At 34.6% G+C, this 25399-nt stretch overlaps 1 protein-coding gene across 2 annotated transcripts in view; it reads right to left on the bottom strand.

The window, feature by feature from the left end:
• TMTC2 (transmembrane O-mannosyltransferase targeting cadherins 2) overlaps positions 1-25399 on the bottom strand; it is a 391175-nt gene that overhangs the window by 151027 nt on the left and 214749 nt on the right. For both annotated transcript variants that reach the window (XM_055341449.1, XM_055341450.1), the window contains exon 4: positions 22934-23048. In XM_055341449.1, the coding sequence (XP_055197424.1) occupies positions 22934-23048 (115 nt within the window). The remainder of the gene's footprint in view (positions 1-22933; positions 23049-25399) is intronic.

Raw genomic sequence — 25399 nt, 5'->3', positions numbered from 1 at the left:
ATTTTATCCTAAGGTATTTATGCATTTAAGATTTCCCAATTGAAAATAATTAGCATTGGTTTGGAGACATATTTGAACTTTGCATTAACCCAAATTTCCTAATCAAATTGGCTAATTTAGCTAATGACTCTAATAATGGCATTTTATATAATTTAACTGTGAAATGGCATTACAGTTGCATTTATTATATTTTTTTTCAAGATTTATGCTTAGTTTTAGGCTATGTTTATAATAGGATACTTGGAAAAATAAATCTTTCATCTCTATTATCAAACGGAAGTGACAAGAGCATGTCATGTTCATACACACAAATGCTTTTGAATCTTGCTTGATGAAGCAGATAACAAGCAAAAATCTCAAATGATTGTACCACCAATAAATGGAATCTGTATAGAGGGCAATATTATTATAAAGAGCCGGTGACGATTTGCTCAGATGCACTGATCAAAGCGGGACAGGTATGCTTTTATAATTTTCAGAAAATTCCATTTCACTTTTGCCTTTATAAAAACAGTCAATAGAAATGGTAAGACTGAAAAAATAAACCTGGTTAAGGAAATGAGTATATTCCTACTGTTTGAATCAACTGCAGTAATTCCAAGGTTTAGACTGCCACAGAGCTTGGAAATTAAGTATCTAATAGTACTAACCACTGCATGTATAAAAAGAATGACCAGTCAGAAAGCCGGGCTCGGGAATGTAAGCTCTGTCCAATGAGATGAAAGCACAGTGGTCTGTACCTCTTAGGGAAGGTCCTCGAGGAAGGAGGGCCATGCTCTCCCTTACTCTTCCTCCATCCTGGGACTGAAGGTACCAGTCCTGTTTTGAGGATTATGGGGAAAAAACTAAAAGGAGCCCAAGGAAACAACCTGTCATGAAACTCTTCTATGATCCCTGGGGCTACACCTCTGGATTTCTTTTTTTGTAAGACGGGGAATACAATTTTAACTAGTTTAAGCTAATGTCTTTATGGATTTCTTATCACTTGCATACTTCCCAACTGAAAAAAAAAATGCCACAAGCATCATTTTGTTTTGCATTTATGTGTTCTCTTTTTTAAAAACCATGTAAGACCATAAAATATGTAGTATCAAGTATTGCTCTAGTAGAGGCTTTTAAAGAAAACTTCTAATTATATTTGAATGAACACAAAGAAATGAGTTGTCTGGTTTGGAGTGATAGCCAGAGTAGGCGATTGCCAAGTATGAAAATAGCAATTAATATATTTAATTAAACTTATGTAACTTAAGAGCATAATGAATGCATTAAATTGGAACTCTTACACTAAACTCCCAGACATCGGAGTGGTCAAAGTTATCACTCTTCACTCAAAAGAGTAGTGACATTAGCAGCATTTTTTTTTTTTGTAAAAGCATTTTAATTAATCTTCTCAATTCCCAAATAACTAGAAAGAAGGAAACTCACAGGAATTATCAAGTGAAATGAAATAGCTAGGATTTTCATCTCAGGAAAAAAAAAAAAGATTCAGTGAGATACAACTGATTGAACTGGAGTTCCAAAGGAGATACTACAGACTAAAGTTATATTTTCTGGTCTTACATGGCACTTCTATGGTTTTCAGTTCACCGGAGATAATAAACTTTGTATTTGAGGACCAAACAAAATAATTCTCTCTACTCCTATCTTTTTCCTCAGATCATATACTCAACTTTTTCATTCTCTCTCTTTTTTAAATTAAACTATTTCAATTTAATAGGTAAAAATGATATTTTTCACAAAGATGACTTTGGGTGTAGAAGCACTAACAAGGACGTGGACATCAATTGTTAACATATAACCTCATCTGATGAGAATAATATTTAATACATGTGCTACAAAAAACATTATTGGGTACTTATTTTAAACTATCGCTAAGTTATTATACATGACTATTTTATATCATAGGTACCATTACCAAAATAAAAAGGATGTCCACTGGGAAGGGTAATGAGCAAACTGTTTCCTGGCTCTGAACTTAACTACATGAAGAAGAACAGAAACAGAAATGCAGAGAAAGAAAGTAGCCATGCAACCTGAACTAGACAGATGTGCATGCCTGATTCTATTACCTAGCTCCCCAAAGCTAACCCTGTTTCATTGGGTGTCACTTCTAAGCGTCACATAACTGCCAAGTAGATTTCAGAAAATACAGTCAAGGTTCTTACTATCTTTCTTTTGACATAGACCTGTTTACTTGTTCTAAATTGAATTTTGTTTGGACTTTGATAAATAAAGTAAAATAACGACATGTTATTTCATGAAGATTTTTTTTTTCTAACCTGCCAAACAGGGGGTAGTAGGCAGCCAATCAAAATGATGATTTTTTTGTTGTTAGAGTTCAATTGCATCACCAAAAGTTTTATCAATAAACATTCGGGGACGAATGAAGAAGTTGTAGCTTTTTTTTAAGTTTTAAAATTAGTTTTCACTTACTGTCTAAAGAAAGAGAAATGTATTCTTACTATAGTACTCTGTCTGAAAAATATGTGAGGTCTCAATTAAATGGAGCATTCATTACAAAGGTCCTTCTCCTGAGTAAGAACTGGGACTACAATATCTAAATAAACTTTTATATCCATATAAGCCCATCTGTCTTTGTGACAGGTCCTGAAAACTATGCTTCACGATTATTATCCTTCATAATTCTTGCAATAATTCAATAAAGATATAGCCCCCATTTTACAAATAGAAGCTCCCAAATCAGAACGGTTACTCAACTTAAAAAAAACAAAACTATGCAGCTAATTTATTGTTGGATCTGGGATTCAAAGAACTACATTGCCTATTAATATATGCCTAGTTTGCTTTATACCTGTCTTCGGGATATATAATTAAGGCTATATTTTCCTCTACATGTCATAAAATAATAATAGGTATGAATATACATTCCTAGTTAAAAAATAGTGCTTAATAGGAAGTAAGAAAGAGAATACTGGATGGCTTTATGATAATGTTTTCCATATTATTTCTTTTCATCCTTAAAAGTAGCAATATGAAATATTGCTCTATTCACTTTAGAGATGTGAAAACATCAGGGAGGGAAGTAAAACTACTTACCCACGATAACATAACTGGAAAATTGCAAGATGAGACTTAAATTCAGAGTTGCTAGGTTTCAAATCCCACTGTCTTCCCATTACCCCACATTGGCCCACTGGGAAGAAGTGCCTGTTCTCAATAGAAGTATTAATAATTGCCCTGTCTAGTTCATATACCCAGTGAGTGCTTCTTCAATGGCCGTATTAACAAATTTTTCTCTTTCCTTATTTATATATCCCCATATCAATATAAAAATATAAAATATAAAAATACCTTGGATTTGCTTCAAATGTAGATAAACTATAGCTTCCAGTGTCAATAAACTTTACCAAAAACAAATAGGCTTGTGTATAGCTAATTTTATGTGTCAGCTTCATTGGATCATAGCTACCCACATAGCTGGTTGAACGTTATTTCTGAGTATGTCTGTGGGAATGTTTTAGGAAGAGATCAACATTTTATTCATAGACTGTATAAAGCAGATTACCCTCCCTGGTGTAGGTGGGCATCATCTGAACTGTTGAGAGCCTGACTAGAACGAAAAAGAGAATGGGAAGATTTGCTTTGAACTGGGCACTGACCTCAGACCTCCTTGTTCTCAAGGCCTTCAGAATCAGACTGCTATTGACAAAGGCTCTCAGGCCTCTGAACTACTCCACTGTCCTTCCTAGATCTCTGGCTTGCAGAGGGCCAATCCTGGGACTTCTTAACCTTCATGATTGCAGAAGTCAATACCTTATAATAAACAAATCTCTTTATTTTAAATATCTATCTGTATCTATATCTTACTGGTTTTGTTTCTCTAGAGATCCCTAACACAACTTATAAAAAGGGTTTCCTTAAGTTATTCTTAGGCTGAGGATCCACTCCTCTTCCTAGACATGTGCACCAGTGAATATAGATAGACTGCCACAAAGGCACAGCCATGAATAAAATAAATTAGCAGCTAACAAACTCTTTAGCTTTTATCATTATATAATTCTATCAAGTTTCCAGGCATTTTACTTAATCCTTGCAACAGCGGTAGGAGATATCATAACCCAAATTTGCTGATGAAGAATAAGGATCATGGAATCTAAGGTAGCCATGAGACCAATAAATGGGAAATATGAATCTAAGTCTGCTTAATGCCAAGGTTAATGCATTAAAAACTACTATTTCATGAGTCTGACTCCATGGTGCAAAGGTAGCATAGAGTTAAATTTTTTAAAAAGGAAACATTTCCCTTTTACCCACTCCATTCCTTCCTATGAAAAGAAATGCTATTCTGGTAGGCCTATATATATATTCTGGGATCATAGTCAACTATCTTTCAAATATTACCTCATCCTCTAAGAGAATTTTGTGGTTTAAAACAAACAAATTGAAGAACTAAAAAGCACCTGACACAAATGAAAGCCACTAACTACCAATTTTAACTTTAAATCTATGTACAGATTTGCTATTTATTCTTTGTTATTTACAGGGGCTATCCAACATGGATGACTAATTATTATGTAATTTCTTGTAAAAGAAACATTTATCAGTTGCATGGTAGGCGACCACTGCAGAGGAGCCCCCAAAACTGGGTTATGGGCATAGGCTGAAGCCTGATCTACTCAGTAAAAGTCAAGTCTACTCAGTAAGTAGCCTGCTGATTTGTTCACTCATTCATTCGTAGAAAATATACTTCATAGTACCATTATAGAGATTTAATGACTAGTAGGGATGAAATAACTTAAAAAGCAGTCATAAGGTTGTATATAGGGTACTATGATATGGTGTGATGTGCTATGGAAGCCCAAAGCAAGAAAACCTAACTGAAACTAGTTTGTTCAGGCAGCAGAGGAGAGAAAAATGAACATTTGTGAATTCCGCAGGCATCAACACACTCAAAAAAATATTACCAAAAAAGAAAAAAAAAAAAAGAAAGCTTCAGTTCCTGATTCCTTCTATAGATATGGTTATAATTTGGGCTAGAGATGTTCCCAAGGGCACACAGTGATTTAGTGCAATGCACTCACTTTAAACATAAATGTTCAACAAAGTGGGTGTTTTCTTTGTCCCTTAACAGCAGCGCTCTAACAAAAGTCTGCTGTTGAAGCAATAAATTATGAAAGGGGAAAAGGTATCATGTATCTCACAGACCAGCAGGAATAGGTGCTAGGTCACACAAGCAATTTCTAACTTAAGAACAAGCAAGATGAGTTCCAAAAATGAAAGTCTGAGTTTACCTATATATGTGTATGTGTGTGCACGCATGTGTGTGTGTATATATATATATATATATATATATTTTTTAACTTGGAATAGATTTTGCAACATAAATACAATTCACTCACAGGCTTATACTGAAGTCTCAAAAACTTTGAAAGAAAGCACCATTGAGGGATCCCTGGGTGGTGCAGTGGTTTGGCACCTGCTTTTGGCCCAGGGCGTGATCCTGGAGACCTGGGATCGAATCCCACGTCGGGTTCCTGGGGCATGGAGCCTGCTTCTCCCTCTGCCTGTGTCTCTGCCTCTCTCTCTCTCTCTGTGTGTGACTATCATAAATAAAAAATAAAAAAAAATAATAAAAAATAAAAAAAGAAAGAAAGAAAGCACCATTGATAACAATGCTCCTAAAACTGCCATGGCGGGTTTAATTTTGGTGCCGAGAAGGGATGTCCCTTCACCCCCATCAGGGGTCAAAGAGAGGAACAATCTATTCCTGGCAATGGTCATCATTTCAGGTCTCAGTGTGGGAGCAGGAAGCACACTGGTGCCTAAAGGCTGGCCAGGGAAAAAAGAGCTGATAGTGGAGTGATGGAAGGCTGGGGAGTCAGGTGCTAAATGAAGAGAAAATTGGTCAATACTTTCAGGAACACTTGCTTTTATTTCCTTTTCCCTTCTACTGACTCCATCCTCTTGCTTTAGAAAGAAAGGTACTGGCTTGCCCCAGAGAAATTTCTCAGCCTCTCGGCTCTGAATGTTTCCCATTACTGTTTTTGTTTGTTTCAGAAAGGGGCCTAGAAAACCTGTGTATTTTTTCTTGAAATTAGTTATTGCTTTTTTTTTTTAAGAGTGTGTTATTTTTTATTTATTTTATTTTCTTCAGTAGGCTCCCCACCCAGTGTGGAGCTCAATGTGGGGTCTGAACTCACCACCATGAGATCAAGACCTGAGCTGAGATCAAGAGTTCGATGCCTAACCACCTCAGCCATCCCTCAGCTGTTGCTTTTGATTCAAGCCACACTCTCTTTTCCAAACCTAAATTTCTGGATACTGGGTGTACTTCTGCATCCCAGGTTTGCACCCACCCTTCAATCTGGTCTTGGGAGATTTAGAGATTTTTCCTAAAATTTTTTTACTTCAAACAGGCAAATTTAGAGAAAACACACACACACACACACACACACACACACACACACACACAATCATTAAAACATCAAAAGGCTATTTATAACATATTAATGATGTTAAAAATTAGTCTATCTTCAGAATTCAAGACAGCTCAGATTATTCCCTTAACCTGGATTTTCTGGTCTCTATGAAAGTACCTGCCTGTCATTTCCTGGGTCAGATGTGATTATATTGACCAGGCTGGATCTGGTTTTCCTTCTCTAGATGACTAGTGAGCCTTTTCTCCCCTTGTCTCCTTGTTATCAGAACAGTAAGATGGGATCACTCCACCCACCCCTTTCCTTTTCAGCCAAACCCCATCTAGTTATCTCCAACATCAAAAGTCCCTAGGGGCAAAGTAAGTTTGGGAGCACTATAATTAGAAGAAATGGAAGGGTAAAGCAGAAAGGGCATCCTCAGGTGCTCTTTGATTCTGCAGAGGTAAGTAGGTGGAGGAAGAAAGAAAAAGTGGGAGGGAAAGTTGCTAAAATAATCCATGATGCATATGTTAAAAAAGAAAACCATAAGCCCCAAATGGTGCCACTTAGACCAAATTCCCAAACTGCTTGATACTTCATCCAATTACATAATTAGCCTCCCTCAGAAACTGCAGTCTTAAGCAGTCAGGAGTTTTTCAATCAATACCAATGAGTCAGTCACAGAGGTTTTCTCCTTCCTGCAAGAGGAGGTAATCTGAACGTTTAGATCCCTTTCTTTTCCCCCCAGGGAAAACCACCTTGCCTAAAACAAGACTTTCTTTTCTTTTCCTCTTTTCTTTCCTTTCTCTTTCTTTTCTTTTTCTTTCTTTCTTTCTTTCTTTCTTTCTTTCTTTCTTTCTTTCTTTCTTTCTTTCTTTCTTTCTTTTTCTTTCTTTCCCTACCCTCCCTCTAGGAAGAAGGGTAACCTCCTCCATTTTTTTGCATCTCCTCAAACTATTCCTCTACTGCTAGATGGGATGCTACCCAATTCATGAATCTTTTATAAAGACAATAAGATTTTAAAAATTTACTCGGTTGAATTCTGTTTCTTTAACGTACCCCTCACACATGAAGAGTTTAAGGAAAATGTCCATACATAAATCATGGACACATTGTATAAGTGTACATTTAGCATATATGTATTGAGCTTGTACTGGGAGGTAAGCCTGATGCTGGTCATGGAGGATGTGTGCAAAAATCCTGCCTTCCTGGCCTTACATGGTAGCAATATACAAAATAAACTATATTTTTTTTATTTTAGTATCACTCTATAAACAGGAAATTATATAGTTCACTAGAAGGTGATAAATATGTCGAGAAAAAGGAATCAAGGAAAGGAGAACAGAAACGCGAGTGGTGAAGAGACTAGAATTTAAATAGGGTCAGTTGGGAGGCCTCATGCCATTCTTTAAAGCAAAGAATTAAAAGAAGTGAGTGAGAGGAGAAAAAAATTGGCCATAGAAATAATATACTACTTATATAAATAGCATGTAAGGGAAAAATAAACAGCAGATGATAAGATATTAATTATAAAAATTCATTAACATTTTAATATCCAGATGGCCTCAAACTTCAATTATACTTAAAGCAACTTCTCCATCACATGGGAAAAACCACAGTTAGGTTTTATAGAAGAGAAAAAATAAATTAAATAGAAGATAATATTACTATATTTCCTGGTGTGTCTAAGAAATAATTCTTAAGTCATAGTAATTGGAAATCTGCAGAGGACTGATTGGAACTACACAAATAACAAATTTACATCTGTTCATTTTTCTTCAGGAGCAGAGGAAAAAAAGACACTTTTTTCCCCCATAATGCAAAACCTCCCTCTGAGAAAACTGAAATTAATTTACTTGAAATTCTGCTGCGTATCAGGCTCTACTTTTCACATGAGGGTAATTTTAGGAAAAACACACACAAAATAATCTTCTGGCCATTTCAGCAACTTTCAATCAGTTTTAAAGTTAAACCAAACAAAAGGCATTAAAACAGGATGTGATTATGAACTTCTTTATAAACCTATTTTATGGGCTAATATGTGTCTTCAAGTTTACCTACAGAACTCTGGATGAAAATGATTATAAAATTAAAGGCCATTTTAATGAGATTTCAGAAAAATGTGTTTCATCATTTTCCCAACATGGAAAATAGTTTAACTCTCTCTATACAATTACTCTTGAATGAATATTTCTACATGGAAAACCATGACCCACACAGTGCCACTTTAGAATTACATTTGTAATAGAAAACCTGTAATACAAATGAGCATAGGAATGATTCAATTCCCTTCTTTCTCTTGCCAGACTCCAATTTCTTAAAGGATTCTGATTTCCCCCAATTTTACTTTGGGTTATGGTGGGGAGGGCAAAACTTAAGAGTGAGTTCCAGCAGGCAATCCTAGACACCAATACCACAATGGGTAGTTTCCATTGCTGTAAAAAAAAAATGAGTGTGAAATAATAAGTGATTTGATTCACTTCTATTCAAGAGCATTTATTGAGTACCAGGGAGTTGATGGGACTTCTCGAGGAGTGAAGGAACAAAGACATAAATGACTTACACTCCCAGTGACCAAGGAGCTCTTAGTGTAAAAAACATTTCTTTGGTCATTGTATCCATGCATTTCATAGAATAAAATTATTCTCTGGGATATTCTGTAGCTTTAGGACGACAAAATGCACTTCTCTACTGCATTCAAGATGAGTAGTAAGTCCAACTTTGTAGACCTGTGATATATATCACTCTTTTTTCCCCCATGGGGATATAAAGCCCCAAAGAAATACTTAACTTCTTTATACCAGATGATTTTTGGCCATTTCCCCCCTTTTTGCTATCATATTCATCAGAATTGATGACATCAAACGCCCCAGTCTTCCTTCCTTCTCCTTCAATGTACTTTATGGCTCCTCTTTCTTTACCAAACTCTTTAAATACCCATATTCCACAGAATTCTATCCATGGTTTTCCTTTCATTTACCCTTATAAATATTATATACATACACACACACACAAAATTTCAACTTACATACTTAGATAATTACAACTCCAATGCACTGTATCTCCAAATGCCCTCATGAGCTATAAAAATACGTTCTAAAAAAAAATACATTCTAGCTGCCCTATTGGATGCCCAATAGTTATCTAACACTTACATGGCCAAAACTGAATGATTTTTGCCCTAAATATCTTACTAATTTGTCTTCCTAGTATGACTCTTCTTTTCTTGTCTTTTCTTTATTTTTGCTTTTTGTCCAGGCTGAGTTAGGTCTCTGTCTGTCTTCTCATAATAATATAAGGTTATCTCTTAGAAAAGATGCTATTTTATTACTTAACATATTTTAAAATCCAAAACTACAAGCTACTTGACAGCAGAAACTATTCAGTTTCAGCTTATCCCCACCACTTAATACAATGTCTGCCACTCTGAAGGCATTCAATATTTGTCAAATAAACTAATGAATCCTTATTTCCAACCCACAAATTTGCAAATGTGCTCCTATCTATAAATGCATTGAGAAGATATAATCAATATTAATCAAACTTTAAAACTGCTTATTCTTTCTCAGAAATTTGTGAAAATTAAATAAGTTTGACATAGGTGTTATAAGAACTGGGGATTTCAGAGTGACAAGAAAACGGATTTCACCTGTTGATCTAAACTGTAAAATCAACCCACAATGAATCAGAGAACAGGTGTGCAAAATGAGCCATGGAAGAAAATGGCTAGCAAGTATGAAGTGTTAACTTGTCTAGCTATAATTATAAAACAACTGAATTCACTAAGTGTAAAACTATGCATGGAAGAACAAGGCGATGTGACTTAGAAGAAATGTCTATAAACGGGGTTTACAGAGTCAAAATGTCAATGACACTTAATCCAGCACTTTCCAGGAAGGAGGAGCTTCAGCTAGAGTTTCAAAGCAATAGGCTGTCTTAGAGTGTCATTATAAGTTAATTCTCCCCAAACTCCTCAGCCTGATGCATTTATAAACTGAATGTTTTCATCCTATGGATAGACATGCTCACCAAACCAACTTATGAATGTCATGCAAACCTGACTGGACTCTGAGTCTTCTAGTACCTGTAACAACATAGTGGAGGAAATCCCATGAAAATGCTAGCACACAGGAACTTTCTTATCCTTCAGTAAGCTTGAATAGATAAGTAGGGCTCTCTGGAACTGCATCAGGCACCTGAACAGATCCAGTTTCTTCCCTTAAACGGCTTACAGAAACTTATTGAATACTATCAAATGCTGTGAGTTTTCCCATTACATACAAATTGTAATTTTAACTAATTATCATATATGATGCTTCACCATAAAACCTATAATAAAAATATATATAATTTTGTGCTTCTTTCTCTTTTCATTGACCTGATGTATTATAATTGTAGCTTCATCATAAAGTCATTTCTGACTTCCTCTTTACTATCCTGCAGATGTTCGGGTCATTATATATGAATTCTCTTGTCTTAAACTATTCTGGCATCTGATGAGACAGATGTAGCCAAAGTTCTTCATTATAGTATATCACGACCAAAACTCAAGAATGGATTGTTTTAATGATAAAATATACTCCAGAATTTGCATACACAAATGCATATATGGTTGATGAAATCATTGAGCATGGTTAATTCACCCTAGTATCAAATAACCACTAATTTTTACTTTCAAAAATATTCCAATAAAGGCTACACTTATATTCTTAGCTGATCTATTTGTCCTGCAGAGATGGTTAATATTACACTAAGTTTGCAAATTAGGATTGAAATCACTAAGAGACAAATTTAAATAATGTGTTTCTATTAACAAAAAAAACAGCTGTACAGGCACTTATATATCTCATGTAGGATTTTAAAATGACAATATTTTCAGAACCATGAAACATTTTATCATTGCATTTTTAACAAAATATAAGTATACACTTCATTACTTACTATCTAATTTGTTTTCTAATTAACAAATGAAAATACCAGTATTTGTCTTCTTGAAATGTCCCTTGGCTGCTTATCCAGTTAAGCAACACAGTAACATATTTTCTCTTATTGATTTAGAAAAATAGTTTATTTTCAACATGTTTGTAATAAAAAAAAATATTTCCACGGTTTGGTGAGAGAAAGGGAAAGAAAACTCAAGCCTTGACATTAGATGATATATTCCAGAATCTTTATCCTACATCAGTATGTACATATACTGTACATAATAACAATGGTCTAAGAAAATTTTACCACTCTTATGGTTTTTGGAGAGTGACTTTTCTCATAGACATACATAGATAGAAATTTGTTAAATTGTGCAATAAATCAGTATAAAGAGTCAGGTAAGTGGACCCTGGCAGTGATGCTAGCTGGGAAAGAAGCAGATCAGGTGTAATGAGCAGGACACAGGAGTGCTGTCCAGTAAACTTGAACTTAGTTGATTTATTGCCATCCTTATTTCCAACCCACAAATTTGCAAATGTGCTCATATCTATAAATGCATTCTTTAATCAACTCACTTATTAGTGTATTAATTCATTCATTGGTTTATTAATTAGCATATCCATAGTTTAACCCAATCATTAGCTTGTTAATCAACACATACATAATTTAAAGTCCATGTGCCTGTCATTATATTTGCTATTAGGAATAGAATGGCATCTAGGCATCCTCTGACTTTAAAGAAATTATACTGTAATTAAGGGAAACATGGTATCGTAATTGAAAATATGATCCAGACTAAAAAGACTTGGTATGGTGAAATTTGAAATGGGTACTGATCTTACAACTCTGAAAATGTAAAAAGTATCAAGAAATTTTCCCAGGGAGTGTCACTTAGGCTGAGATCGATTCGGCCAGGTAAAAAGAATATGGGAAGTGTGAAGTAAAGAGGTCAGAAGGGGAGAAAATGGTGGAAAATGTTACATGGAAAAAACAGTATGGGCAGAAGCTTCTCAGCAAAAAATAATGGGACGTATTTGGGAAAGCTCAAAAAAGAACCTGCAACTAAAATTCAGATATGTGATAAAGCCACAAGAACGACAACAAAAACTTGGAATCAGGTATATTTAGAAAAAATAAAATCTAAACAATCAGGAACAACCAATTTAAAATGCAATGAAGGGGAAAAAAAACCAATTCGTATTACCAAAAATAAATTTTAAGAATATTAATATATCATATAAATATATTAATATAAATTGGTAAAGAACAAGTAAAACTTTCACTGTTTGCAGATGACATAATACTATATATAGAAAATCGTACTCTACCAAAAACAAATTGAACTGATAAATGAATTCAATAAAGTTGCAAGATACAAAATTAATATACATATATTTGTTGCATTTCTATACAATAATAATGAATGGAAGAGAAATTAAGAAAACAATCCCATTTACAATTACACCCAAAAGAATAAGATATCTATAAATAAACTTAACCAAGGAGGTAAAAGATCTGTACTCCAAAAACTATAAAGCATTAATGAAAAAAAACTGAAGATGACACAAGCTAGTGGAAAGATATTCCATGTTCATGGCCTGAAGACCCAGTATTGTTAAAATGTCCATACAACCCAAAGCAAACTGCAGATTTAATGCAATCATTATCAAAATGCAACAACATTTTTCACAGAACTAGAACAAATAATCTGAAAATTTGCATGGAACTACAAAAGACCTTGAATCAATACTGAAAGAAGCTGGAGGTATCATAATCTCAGATTTCAAGATACACTAAAAAGCTATGGTAATCAAAACAGTGTGGTACTGGCACACAAAAAAAGTTGGAACAGAATAGGATCCAAAAGTAAACCAATACTTTTATGGAGGCCAATTAAAATACAGCAAAAGAGAGAAGACTATATAATGGGAAAAAGTCTCTTCAATAGATGGTGTTGAAAAAATTGGACAGGTACCTGCAAAAGAATAAAACTGGACCACTTTCTAATACCATACACAAAAATACACTCAAAATGGATTAAAGACCTAAATGTGACACCTGAAACCATAAAATTCCTAAGAGGAAAAAAAGGTACCTGTAGAAATCTTTTTCTAGCTATGTCTCCTATGGCAAGGGAAACAAAAGCCTTTTAAACTATTGAGACTATACCAAAATAAAAAGTTTTTGCACAGCAAATCAAGAAGTGTTAGAAAACAAAAAAAAAAATAGAAAACTGGCCTTTCAAAATATGAAATTTTGTAGAAATTACAGAAAATAAAATTTTGTTCTTTCTGTGGGCTGCCAGAAGACCAAAATAAAGTCCACAAGGATTCCATGTTGACACACCAATTTACTCTATGTGAAAACTATTTAAGGGGCACCTGGGGGGGCTCAGTGGTTAAGCGTCTGCCTTTTGTTCAGGTCATGATCTCAGGGTTTTGGGATCAAGTCCCACATCAGGCTCTTTGCAGGGAGGCTGCTTTTCCCTGTGCCTATGTCTCTGCCTCTCTCTGTCTCTCACAAATAAATAAATAAAATCTTTAAAAAAGACTATTCAATAAATTATTAGGGTGATATAAGTATTCATTAGAAAAAATTATGCCTTAATACAAAAATAATATATCCTGGGTAGATTAAGGACTCCTCCCCCAAACACCTCAAAAATAATTCTAAAAATATTTTTTAAATGTACAGTTTTTTAAATTACCCTAAGAATGGTCTTCATAGAGACACAAAATACAGATGCTTTAAATGAAAGGACTTGTGGCTTTATATATACATATAAATATAAATTCAAGTTAAGTACAATAGACACTATGAGAAAAGTAAAAAGACATGTAAAAAACAAATATTTGCAAAACTGACTTTTGTGCATATGCATGTAAATGCTTGGGGGCGTTTATCTTAAATCCCACAAATCAACAAGAAATGTTGATGTCACCCAGAAAACCAGGCAAGAAATACGAACAATTAGTTCCCAGTAAAATTATGAAAAACCAATAAACATAAGAAAAGCTGTTGAACTCCACCTGTAATTAGGAAAATGGAGAATGAAGCAGCAGTTTTAAAACCATTCTATTGGGCATTTATTAATTCTTCTGTGTACAGTGTCAATAGGAATGATTTAATGTGAATCCGAATGGGGAGGATCATGCAAATTCTGACACACCTGCACACACAGATATTTAAAAATCAATGGTGACACATACATGTAGGGGGAAAATGTTAAAATATATATATGTATAAATGCATGTATAAATGTGAAAAATCTGAAAAGATATATCACAGAGCAGGGAAAAGGTGGGTAAAAAAATGCAATTAGATGGGACGCCTGGGTGGCTCAGCGGTTGAGCATCTGCCTTTGGCTCAGGATGTGATCCTGGAGTCCTGGGATCAAGTCCCACATCAGGCTCCCTGCATGGAGCCTGCTTCTCCCTCTGCCTCTCTCTGTGTCTCTAATGAATAAATAAAATCTTTTAAAAAAAATGCAATTAGAAACGTTTAAGCTTTCCTCCATATTCTTCAGGACTGTTTCAACATTTTACAACAAAATTATATTTGTGTATTGATTGGTGAAAGTTATCAATTAAAACAAAGTATGCAGTTTATGTCAGACCTTGCTCTTGCCAGGAGAGCAAGTGGGTACCTGTAGCCTACCTCATTCCAGGAATCAGTAAAGAGCCAAATGAATGGTCTATCCAGAGTCCTAGTGACCTGAAGCCAATGAAATTTTACCAAAAACTCTCAGGCTCATTTATTTCACAATGGCAAGCACTTTCAGGCACTCCTGTTTGATGGCTTCTCTCAAATTTTCTGTTTTGGAAGGCCAGTCTGCTTACCCAGTTTCCCCTGGACACCTCCCTCCATCCTCAACACACACATACGCCCGCATACATCGTGGGACTTGGCAGGAAGCCCTGTCCTGAACTCCAGCCATTTGGCCAACGGGTCCCTTCCCCCCCATTTCCACCAGTTCTCCTTCCATGGGCTCTTCCTGCCTTATTTGCAACCTTGTTCAAGAACAACTCAGTCTTGTCAGAGAGTCGCACCGCGTCTACTCTGTAATCTCGGATTCTTCTCTCCTCTCAAGGGTTCTCCAAACCTGGCCCTGAATAAACAAATAAATCTCTCACTAGAATCTGATCTATAGTGACAACTCTGCACTCCACATTTCCCTCACTGCGATACCCTCTTAAATTACTTCCTCCTAAGAATTCTTGGCAGCAGGAGATACATAAACTCATTGAAATTCTGTGTAAAAATTTTGGCTTCCACAAGTAACCTTTTACCTGATTGCTCCTCCACGAGAAACTACTGTCTGATTTCTCCCAGACTGAAGCTTTCGATGGGCAGCTGTTTGTGGCTGAATTCTAGCTCTCCTCCAAAAAGAGATGTTGAGGACCAAACCCCCAAGACCTCAGCATATGACCCTATCTGGAGACAGGATCACCGTACATGTAAATTGTTCATTTAACAAAAGTGAACTCCCAATCCAGTAAGACTGGTACCCTTAGGTGAAGGTGGAGATAAAGACCCACAGGGAGAGCACCTGAAGACAAAGGCAGAGGCTGGAGCTCTCCAGAGGCAAGCCACAAAACGCCCAAGAATGCCAGCAAACCACAGGACAGAAGCAAGGAAGGGTTCCCTTACACGTTTCAGAGGGACTATGACGCTGTGGATACCTTAATTTCAGAATATTAGCCTCCAGACCTGTGACAAAATCAATTTTGATTGCTTTTAGCCACCTCCTTATAGTGCTTTATTATGGCAGCTCTAGGAAACTGATACACGAACCAATCATAATATAAATGTGTTTGCTTCTGAAATTGCAAGAAAAGGCAACTCTAGATGTCTAATTCAAGAAGCCTCCTTGTGACCCAGAATCATTTCGTGCTAATGATTAAAATACCCCTTTACAATTCCAATAATGAGGTTATCAAATACCCATTACTGATCTTTATCACTAATACTGATAAACAGGATCTTCTCTGCTCCAATATAGATTTCATAACTCAATTATAAAATCAACAAATACAATAAGAACTGTTTACATATGAAGAGATACGATGACCAGTAAGAAATTGCCACGACCTCATGAAAATGAATGTGACTGGAAATGACCACTATGCTTCAATATTAAATATGGTATTGCTATTAACTTTGGACGGGTATGCTTTACATTACAGAAGTTATGTATTTATTCCTAGTTTATTATAAGTCTTATCTATTTAGAAGTTTATTTGTTATTTATGAAGCAGATGTTGATCAAAAGTCTTCTTGGCATTTCTAGAGATGATCATTCTTCTCTCTTCTGACTTTTTTAAATTGAAACAGTACAATAATTGAATTGTAGTACTGAATACTCCCTATAAATCTTAGAATAAATTCCATCTAATAGAGATGTTTTAATCTTTAATATGCTGCTATACCAACTATATTAATTTTAGAATATGTATACATTTATATTCACAAGTATAACTGGCATTTCTGTTATTTTGTTGTTTGTTTGCTTTTGGTATCTACTTTTGTTTTTTGTTTTCTGAGAGGTTTTTAGTTTTTGATGTTGTTGTTATTATTGTCATTATTCTCCTTTTTTTTTTTTTGGTGTCAAATACAGTCAGACTTGTTGCCATCAGTTTATCTAGCTTCACAAAGATAAATGAGAAGTGTGACTGAGACAAGAAAAATCATTTGATTGACGACTTGATAGGACTCACTTGGCAAAAGCCTTAACTTGTTTCCTTGTGGAGAAAATTCTTTAATATGGTTTTCAATTTTTTTCCAAGGTTTTGATTCAAATTGCCTACTTCTTCTTGAGTTAATGTTGATCACTTACATTTTCTCAGAAAGGCATTCATATCATAAAGATTTTCAGATGTATAGCCAATGTTTTATTTTAAGCTTCCATCATCTGGCTGTGGCTACTGTCTCGTTCTCTATGTTAAATACTTGAGATTTTCTAGTTTGTCTTATATTACCCTTACCCTAGAAATTGTTTATTTTTTTTAAAGATTTTTAAAATTTATTTGAGAGAGAAAAAGAGAGCACATGAGCAAGGGAGGGGCAGAGAGAGAGGGAGAAGCAGACTCCCTGCTAAGCAGGGAGCCCACCATGGGGCTCAATCCCAGGACCCTGAGACCATGATCTGAGCCAAAGGCAGACCCTTAACTGACTGAGCCTCAGGCGCCCCAGAAATTGTTGATCTTTCAAAGAACATTCTCTTATATACTTAATCATTACTTCCCACTGTTTCTCTATATTCGATTTCATTAACATTTTCTTTTTACCTCCTTGAATTATTTTAATGCTCCTTTCCTAGCTTCTCATATTAGATGATTACTTAGGTTCTGACAACACAGAACAAAATTGACAACTTACAGTGGCAAAATCTCTATTATCCACAGAAATGATCTCCTCTGTTTATGTAAGATAATCAAGAATTGATTAAACCACATTAATTTATTATCAGCACTCTGAAATCTAATATCTAATGAAATATTCAATGCTCTATTGAATTACTTGTTTAAATATCATTTGAAACAGACTGCTAGGACAAATCTATAACAACAATGAAAGAACAATGAGTATTTTAGAGGCTAGAAATCAATTATACTTCAGATGTAGTGAGTAGTGCAATTAAAAGGTTGAAAGTCGACTATATATTTATAAAATTTGACAGTATGAATCATCAAGCAATGGTGTATCTACTTTGTCACTGAAATTTATTATACATGAAAAAAGAAACCAACATCATTAACACAGATCTGTTAAACTGGTCTTAAAATTACTTGTGTGAAGTACTGGATTTTAATAAATATGGTGTTATGAATAAAAGGCTGAAAATAGGGCTATTCAATAAATGCACTATATCTATTGCTTTTCCGAGTAGAATGGGAGGATAATGAAATGGGTGAAGGGGGTCAAAAGGTACAAACTTGTGGTTATAAAATATGTATGTCAAGAGGATGCAGTGTACAGAGTGGACACTACAATTAATAACAATGCGTTGGGATCCCTGGGTGGCGCAGCGGTTTAGGGCCTGCCTTTGGCCCAGGGCACGATCCTGGAGACCTGGGATCGAATCGAATCCCACGTCGGGTTCCCGGTGCATGGAGCCTGCTTCTCCCTCTGCCTGTGTCTCTGCCTCTCTCTCTCTCTCTCTGTGACTATCATAAATAAATAAAAATTAAAAAAAAATAACAATGTGTTGCCTATTTGAAAGTTGCAAATAGAAATTTGCTAAGTAAAGGCTCTCATCACAAGAAAAAAATTGTAGTAGTGACAGATAACTAGACTTGTGGTGATCTTTTCAAAATACATATACACACTGAATCATGTCCACCCGAAATCAGTGTGCTATATTTCAATTATAGCTCAATTTTTATAAAGTAGAATTAAGTATGGCTTCAAATTTCATACTACATGATTGTTATCTGTAAGCATGGACTGAAGTGATCAAAACCTTATCACTCACAGATTTAGACAATTTAAAACAATTCCATAGCACTTTCTTCTTGACCTTAGTTCAGTTGTGTAAACTCATGATCCTTCTAACAAAATTCTATAGCAAAAGTTCAGTAAACTTAGCAACTTTCATAAAAAAGAACAACGAACAACTGATACTCTCTATTAGATATAATTTCAAGTACTTTATTTCTCAATGTAAAGGTAGATTGAATTATTTTTTTTCTGGATTTAAAAGATATATACTGATTTTTCTCCCCCTATACTCTTGGTTTATTTCTGCTAACTTGAGAAGAAATACAATTATTGCATAGATATAGAGTCAGAACATTTTATGTTCAAATATTGGCTACTCTTTTATTTGTGTGATCCAACACAAATTACCTGAGTTTCATTTTCCTCATTTTGTAGGTCTTATTTGAAGACAAGCTGTCATAACATATGTGAAGAACTAAGAGTGCTTGGCATATAGAAGTAATTCAAGTAATTGCTACCAGAGAAAAAAATTAAAATTATTCCATCATTTTATAAATAGGAAATATAACTGTATGCAGGCATCTCTCAGATATAACTTGATACTAATTCTGCAGAAAAATGTTCTAAAAGTTTTAAAATCTCATAATGTTCCCTAAACTTCTAATATAACCACATATCAACTGTATTATTGCTTACCTAATATTTTTCCAAATCTTTTTTTCCCTCTCTCCTCACCTAGAACAACATTTAGATTCCTAATTATATTTTAAAATTATAAACAGAAAAATAAAATCATAGGGATTACTTTAAAGATTATTTCTGACCTCTTCGAATCATCCTGTGTCTGGCCAATGGTGGTGGACCTCACTTTACTAATCATTGTTTTGAAGCTACATAATAATGTGCATCTATCTATAGATTATTTTTCTAGTAAAAACTCCTAATAACGTGAAATTTTTTTCAGTAGTTTATAAAGCAAGCAGATTTAGAAACAGTGAATGTGTTAAAAAAAAAACACACACACACAACAAAACCTAGGTTACTGATTAAAAGTTAAGTACAGGATGTAACAGGAGCTTATGATTCCCAAGCTTCTAAAATTCATTAATAAATATGGCTATTTCATACCAACTAATATAATAGGTTCATTAGTTTCAGGCTTTGGTCATAAAACATCTTTAAGAGATGTAACTATGATGATGATTATGAAATGTGATTAATGCCTTCTACTACCATAAAGGAGTATCAGGTTAAGGTTACTGGTAAAACTGAGCAAAACACATTCATTTTCTTTCGGAATTGAAACAGGACAAGAAGCAATTTCTGTATATTAGAGAAAATTACATAGTGAAAATAGCATATATATCTTAAAAGAAAACCTTTTTGTCAGATAGTCTCTAAATGGCCCAAGAATAAACTTGTCTTCGATGCTAACTCTGTAAATAAACAGGAAAAACAAAACAAAAAATAAAAGTTTGCTCATGGGGACATGTGATATCAGACACATTTATAAATATTATGGGATGCAAAACATCTGTCTTTGTGGTATATTTTATTAATAATTGATTAAAAATCAATGAAGAATTCACCTATTTTGAAATATAATTACTTAGTATCAGAATTCTATCAACCACCTGGGCTTTATAATCCAATAGTTTAAAAGCAATGGTAACATTTCTTATGAGATCTAAACCTCTCCATTTGAGCTAATAATTAAGTGTAGTTTAAAAAAACCTGCAAAAAAAATAAATAAATAAAAATAAAAAACCCTGCTAAATTAGTAAAAATATTTAGAACTATTTATGGCATTTATGCTACATCTCATTTATAACTAAGAAAAAACACTGGGTGGCTCAGTGGTTGAGTATCTGCCTTCCCAGGGTCCAGGGATCAAGTCTCGCATCAGGCTCCTCACAGGGAGCCTGCTTCTCCCTCTGCCTAGGTCTCTGCCTCTCTCTCTTTGTCTCTCATGAATAAATAAATAAAATCTTAAAAAAAAAAAAGAAAGAAAGAAATCATCTTGTTAATAACCACTTCTCCAGCAAAGATTTTTTTATTCAGGTTTGGGGAGGTCTATCCATGCCATAATAATTCAAACATATGACCACAGAGGAAGTCATAAGATACAGGTTTTAAGTTACACGTAAAGTGTATTTGTCTAATTGAATAAATTTCTCTTCTCAGCAAAGAGTAAGCCTAGAAAGACACATTTCCTTTTCTTTCAACCCATGCCAGATATCACCAGGAGGTTGGTAACCTTAAACCACTGGCTATTGGTAAGAGAGAGAAAAATAAGCTTAGTAAAGAACTGTGAGTTGAATGGGCACCAGAAGAAAACTGGCATCCCATATTGGAAGACAGGGGGTCCCTTTGACGATGTTACTTTCAGATAAAAAAAAAAAAAAAAGAACAACATCTGTTCAAATTTATCAAATTGATAATGTCCTTTTTTCATGAAATAAAAATACTATTTTTTAATTTTTTTTGAAATGAAAATACTATTAATCAATAATATAATAATGCATTACTTAGATGAAGACGACATAGGGAAAGCCTTTGTAGGAGTATCTAAATATTAGAATAAAAAAAAAGGATGGAAAAAAATTATTTCAGGGAAAATGGTAATACACATGGTGAAGCATAAAACAGCAGAAAGTGAGACTCAGGGATTATTCAAACTGGAGAGGGTGTTTTCCCCCGCTGAAAGCATTCCTGGTAATAAAGAGAAAATTAAACACTATGCAGATCAACACAAAACTCATGCTGATTTAATTTAGACCATAGCCCAGGAGATGGAGATCCTGGTGTTAAAGTCTACGATCTGAATACAAGGTAAATGTAGGAATAGGAAGTTAAAGTGAGCTCATCCTGTCTGCTTTTCTTTAAAATCTACATTTTTAAAATTTTTATTCATTTTTAAATTTTATTTCTATCTGCTCTTTTAGATTTAGCCTACAAAAGATTTAGATGCAACCAGAACATAAACACGTAGTACAAATTAAGTTGCCAAACTAGTTTGACACTATCAATATAACATCCATTAAAACTTAAGCAATAGACTTCTTACTATGCCTGGTCCCTTCCTCCAGGGACTTGTTTCCCTTCCAAACCAGTCCAACTTTGGAGGCCCTGCCAAAGGAGGTGTCTTACTGCCCCTTCTATCCCATGGTTCACTCGAGAGGGCACGTGACCCCAGAAGGGCCATTCAGAGACCTTTCCTGGGATTAAGTGAGATACCAATGCAACTCCTTCTAAGACTGAAGGGTCGGTATATTATACACATAAAGTTATAGGAGTCATCTTCCCAATTGATATAGACAAAATCCCACAGAGAATGGAGGGAACCCAAAGGAAATCACAGACGCAAAATGTAGACAAATTTCTGAAATATAAAGCACCTGCATCTAATCGTGCCTACATTTAGTCAACCCCAGGAATTTTCAATTATAGGAGTTGATAAATTCTCTTTTGTGTTTAAGCAAAGTTAGACCAAGTTTCTATTACTTGCAAACAAAAAAGCATCGTAAATATAAGAGACAAAGGAGAGATCTGGGTTTTGCAGTACTCATTAATACCTTACTGTACTCCCTAGGGCTCTCCAATCAAACAACAGCCAATTTTTCCCGTAGGGATTTTTCTAATCTGACACACACAAATACCTAAATTATCCCATTCCCATAACTTAATTACCAGTACCTTTCGGGGAGGGGAGAGGTGGGAGGTGATGGTGAAACCACATTATCCTATTTGATAACTTCCCAGATTTAGTACACGTTCTATATACACTTCGACACAAACAGTTCTTTCACAGAGGATAAAATCTATTATTAATGAAAATATTAATTACATGAAGTATTATACATAACAATCTTATTTTCTAATTCCAATTAAGTATTAACGGTACTTAAAAAAAAACTAAACTAAAAGCATTCAAACCAATTTTTAGGTTATAGGGCACAGTACATCAAAAACTCAACCATACTACATCAATATACATGGATATTGATGCCAAAGCCCCCAAACAAAGAAATCACAGATACCATTCACCTACTAGTCTCACGGGTGTGATTAATGAAAAGACTATTTCAGAAAAACAGCTATCATCATTTCCATTTCCAGCAGTTAAATCAATAGTCTTTCACCACAGGTTTCAAAGATGAACCAAACCAGAGAAAGTAATGCATACTCACAAATTATAAAGCATGTCAGCCATGTTGCTACGGTAGTACAAAGCATTTCTATAGGCGCTTTCAGCTTCAGAAATCTTGCTCTGACTCTTCAGAACATTTCCAAGGTTACCCCATGCTGCCAGGAAGAGAAAGAAGTATTCAGGCTGAGCGTCAATCCAATTATACATGACATAATATCAGGCCATCAGGAAGTACCACAGGGAGAGAAAACCTTCATAAAACATTTCTAAAATGGAAAATTTATTTCCTTTTTGCTCCAACATTTCATCAAGCCAGGAGATTAAATACAATCAAAGTCTTAAAAAAATTAAAGTAATTATTATGTCTCAAAGCTGATACACGTATGCAGTTCATCATAAGGCCAAGAACAATGTTATCTTAAGATCACCTACAAAGACTTCGTGCTCTTTCAAATTTCGGTAGAGGTCTTTGTGGCCTGAAATTATGGTGTCCTTACTGAACCAGAAACTGTAAGAAATCATCTTAAAGTAAGCAAAGATTTCATTCAAATATGATAAAACTGATAGATGACATAGAAGATCAGGATAAAGAGCAAGATAACTAAGTTCAAAGCAACAAAGAGCCTTAGTGGTAAAAAACATCATAGTGGTAAAACACTGTACTTCTTCAAATAGTTAAATATATATAGTTTATTCAGATATAACGTTCTTTTATACCTTCCCTGCTAATAAATCTATTTGTAGGAAAACCACTCTGTTCGTATTTTCATACATGTTTTTTTTTTAAGATTTTATTTATTTCTTTGAAACAGAGAATGTGTGTGTGTGCACAAGCAGGGGAAGGGGCAGTGGGAGAGGGAGAAGCAGAGGGAGAAACAGACTCCTTGCTGAGCACAGAGCCTGATGGAGGAAGGCTCGATCACAGGACCCTGAGATCATGATCTGAGCTGTTCAGACATTTAACTGACTGAGCCACCCAGGCACTGCCATATATAATGTTTAAATAAGATCTGTAATTTCTGTATACTCTTTATTTTTCACCCCGAATAATCATGATTTCTCAACATTCAAAAGACCAGATACACCATCAGCAACTCTCTGTATAGCATGGCTCTCAAGCCAACCTAGTCCTCAAACCTGGATATTTCTGCTGTCTTCCTTCCTAACCACAAGGAGATGTGTTATCAAGTCCTGAAACCAGAGTCCTTACCAGATAGAAAAGGTGGATGAGAAGGAAGTTTATGTGCATCAAGACATATTTACTTGAGTAATTACTGATTGTATCTGAAGAATGAAAGGGGCTGGGTGAGGTATCAATTTTTAATGCATAAAAATGTATATAATCTTTCAACACCAAAGTTGCCTGTGTGCCCTGCTAATTTAACACTGTGCCTTAATTTCCTCATCTGTAAAATAGGAAAAATAATTAGTATTTCATGGGTTTTGTGATGAGGATTAAATGAGTCAATATATGTGTAAGGTGTTAAGATGGTGACTGCCATGTGGCAAACACTCAACAAATATTTGCTATTATCATCAATATTATTGTGATTGATGCTTTTGCATTTTATAATGTGAAGCATCACTTATAGAATATCAAATATAATGAAAAACTGAATCCCTGAATTGAAATATACAATTTACTTTTAAAATATTGTCAAATTAGTTTAAAAATTCAAATACCAAATTTAATAATAGAAAATACAAAGTAGCAGGGAAAGCATATAGTAAATTATAATTATCTTCAAACTTAATAGGCATAATATCACATGTATCTTCTTCATCACATGTATTTTATATCCATTCAGCCCTCCTTCCCTGTCACCAACATTATCAAATTAATAAAGTATGGCGCTATGGAAACTTCTAATAGCCAGTTGTTTTCAACCCACTTCACCTCTCCAAAAGTTCTGCTTTGATTGTGGCATTAGTAAATGAAATTATACTTACATTAAATATTATTTCATCTAACCCATAGTCTTAAAACACAGATGCTCAGAAAAACATAACAGCCACGAACTTATCTGAATATTTTAAGTCATATTTCCAGGGAAAACAGGTTGACATTTTCTTCGGGTACTTATATGTCAGTTAAATAATGACATAACAAGTGTTTCTCTTTTTAATAGTCAACACAATATAGTTATATTTAGAATATATGTTTACTGAGTTGTTCATTTATTCGCTCATGTACACTTCCAATTATTAAACTAATACTGGCTAAGCATCTATTGGCGCTGGCAACTTCATTAGGGGCCAGGCACTTAGGCCTTGTACTTATATACAAGTTCTCATATAGGCAGAGCTCATGTTTGAAGTGGGAAGTAAAGTGGAGTGGGGTTGGAATGGAACCACACAATAGAATAAATGAGTTAACTTGAGATAACAGTTAAGTGCTAATGGTAAGCGTTAACAAAAAAGTAAGGGGGAGTGAATGTGGCTAATTTTTATAGGAATATTTTAGAAACAGAGAAATGGATGTGATGTCTAAGGACTAAAAGATAAG

Source organism: Nyctereutes procyonoides, unplaced genomic scaffold (genome assembly GCF_905146905.1).
Source record: "Nyctereutes procyonoides isolate TBG_1078 unplaced genomic scaffold, NYPRO_anot_genome, whole genome shotgun sequence".
NCBI classification, from domain to species: domain Eukaryota; kingdom Metazoa; phylum Chordata; class Mammalia; order Carnivora; family Canidae; genus Nyctereutes; species Nyctereutes procyonoides.
This window is presented reverse-complemented; position numbering and strand designations above follow the sequence as displayed.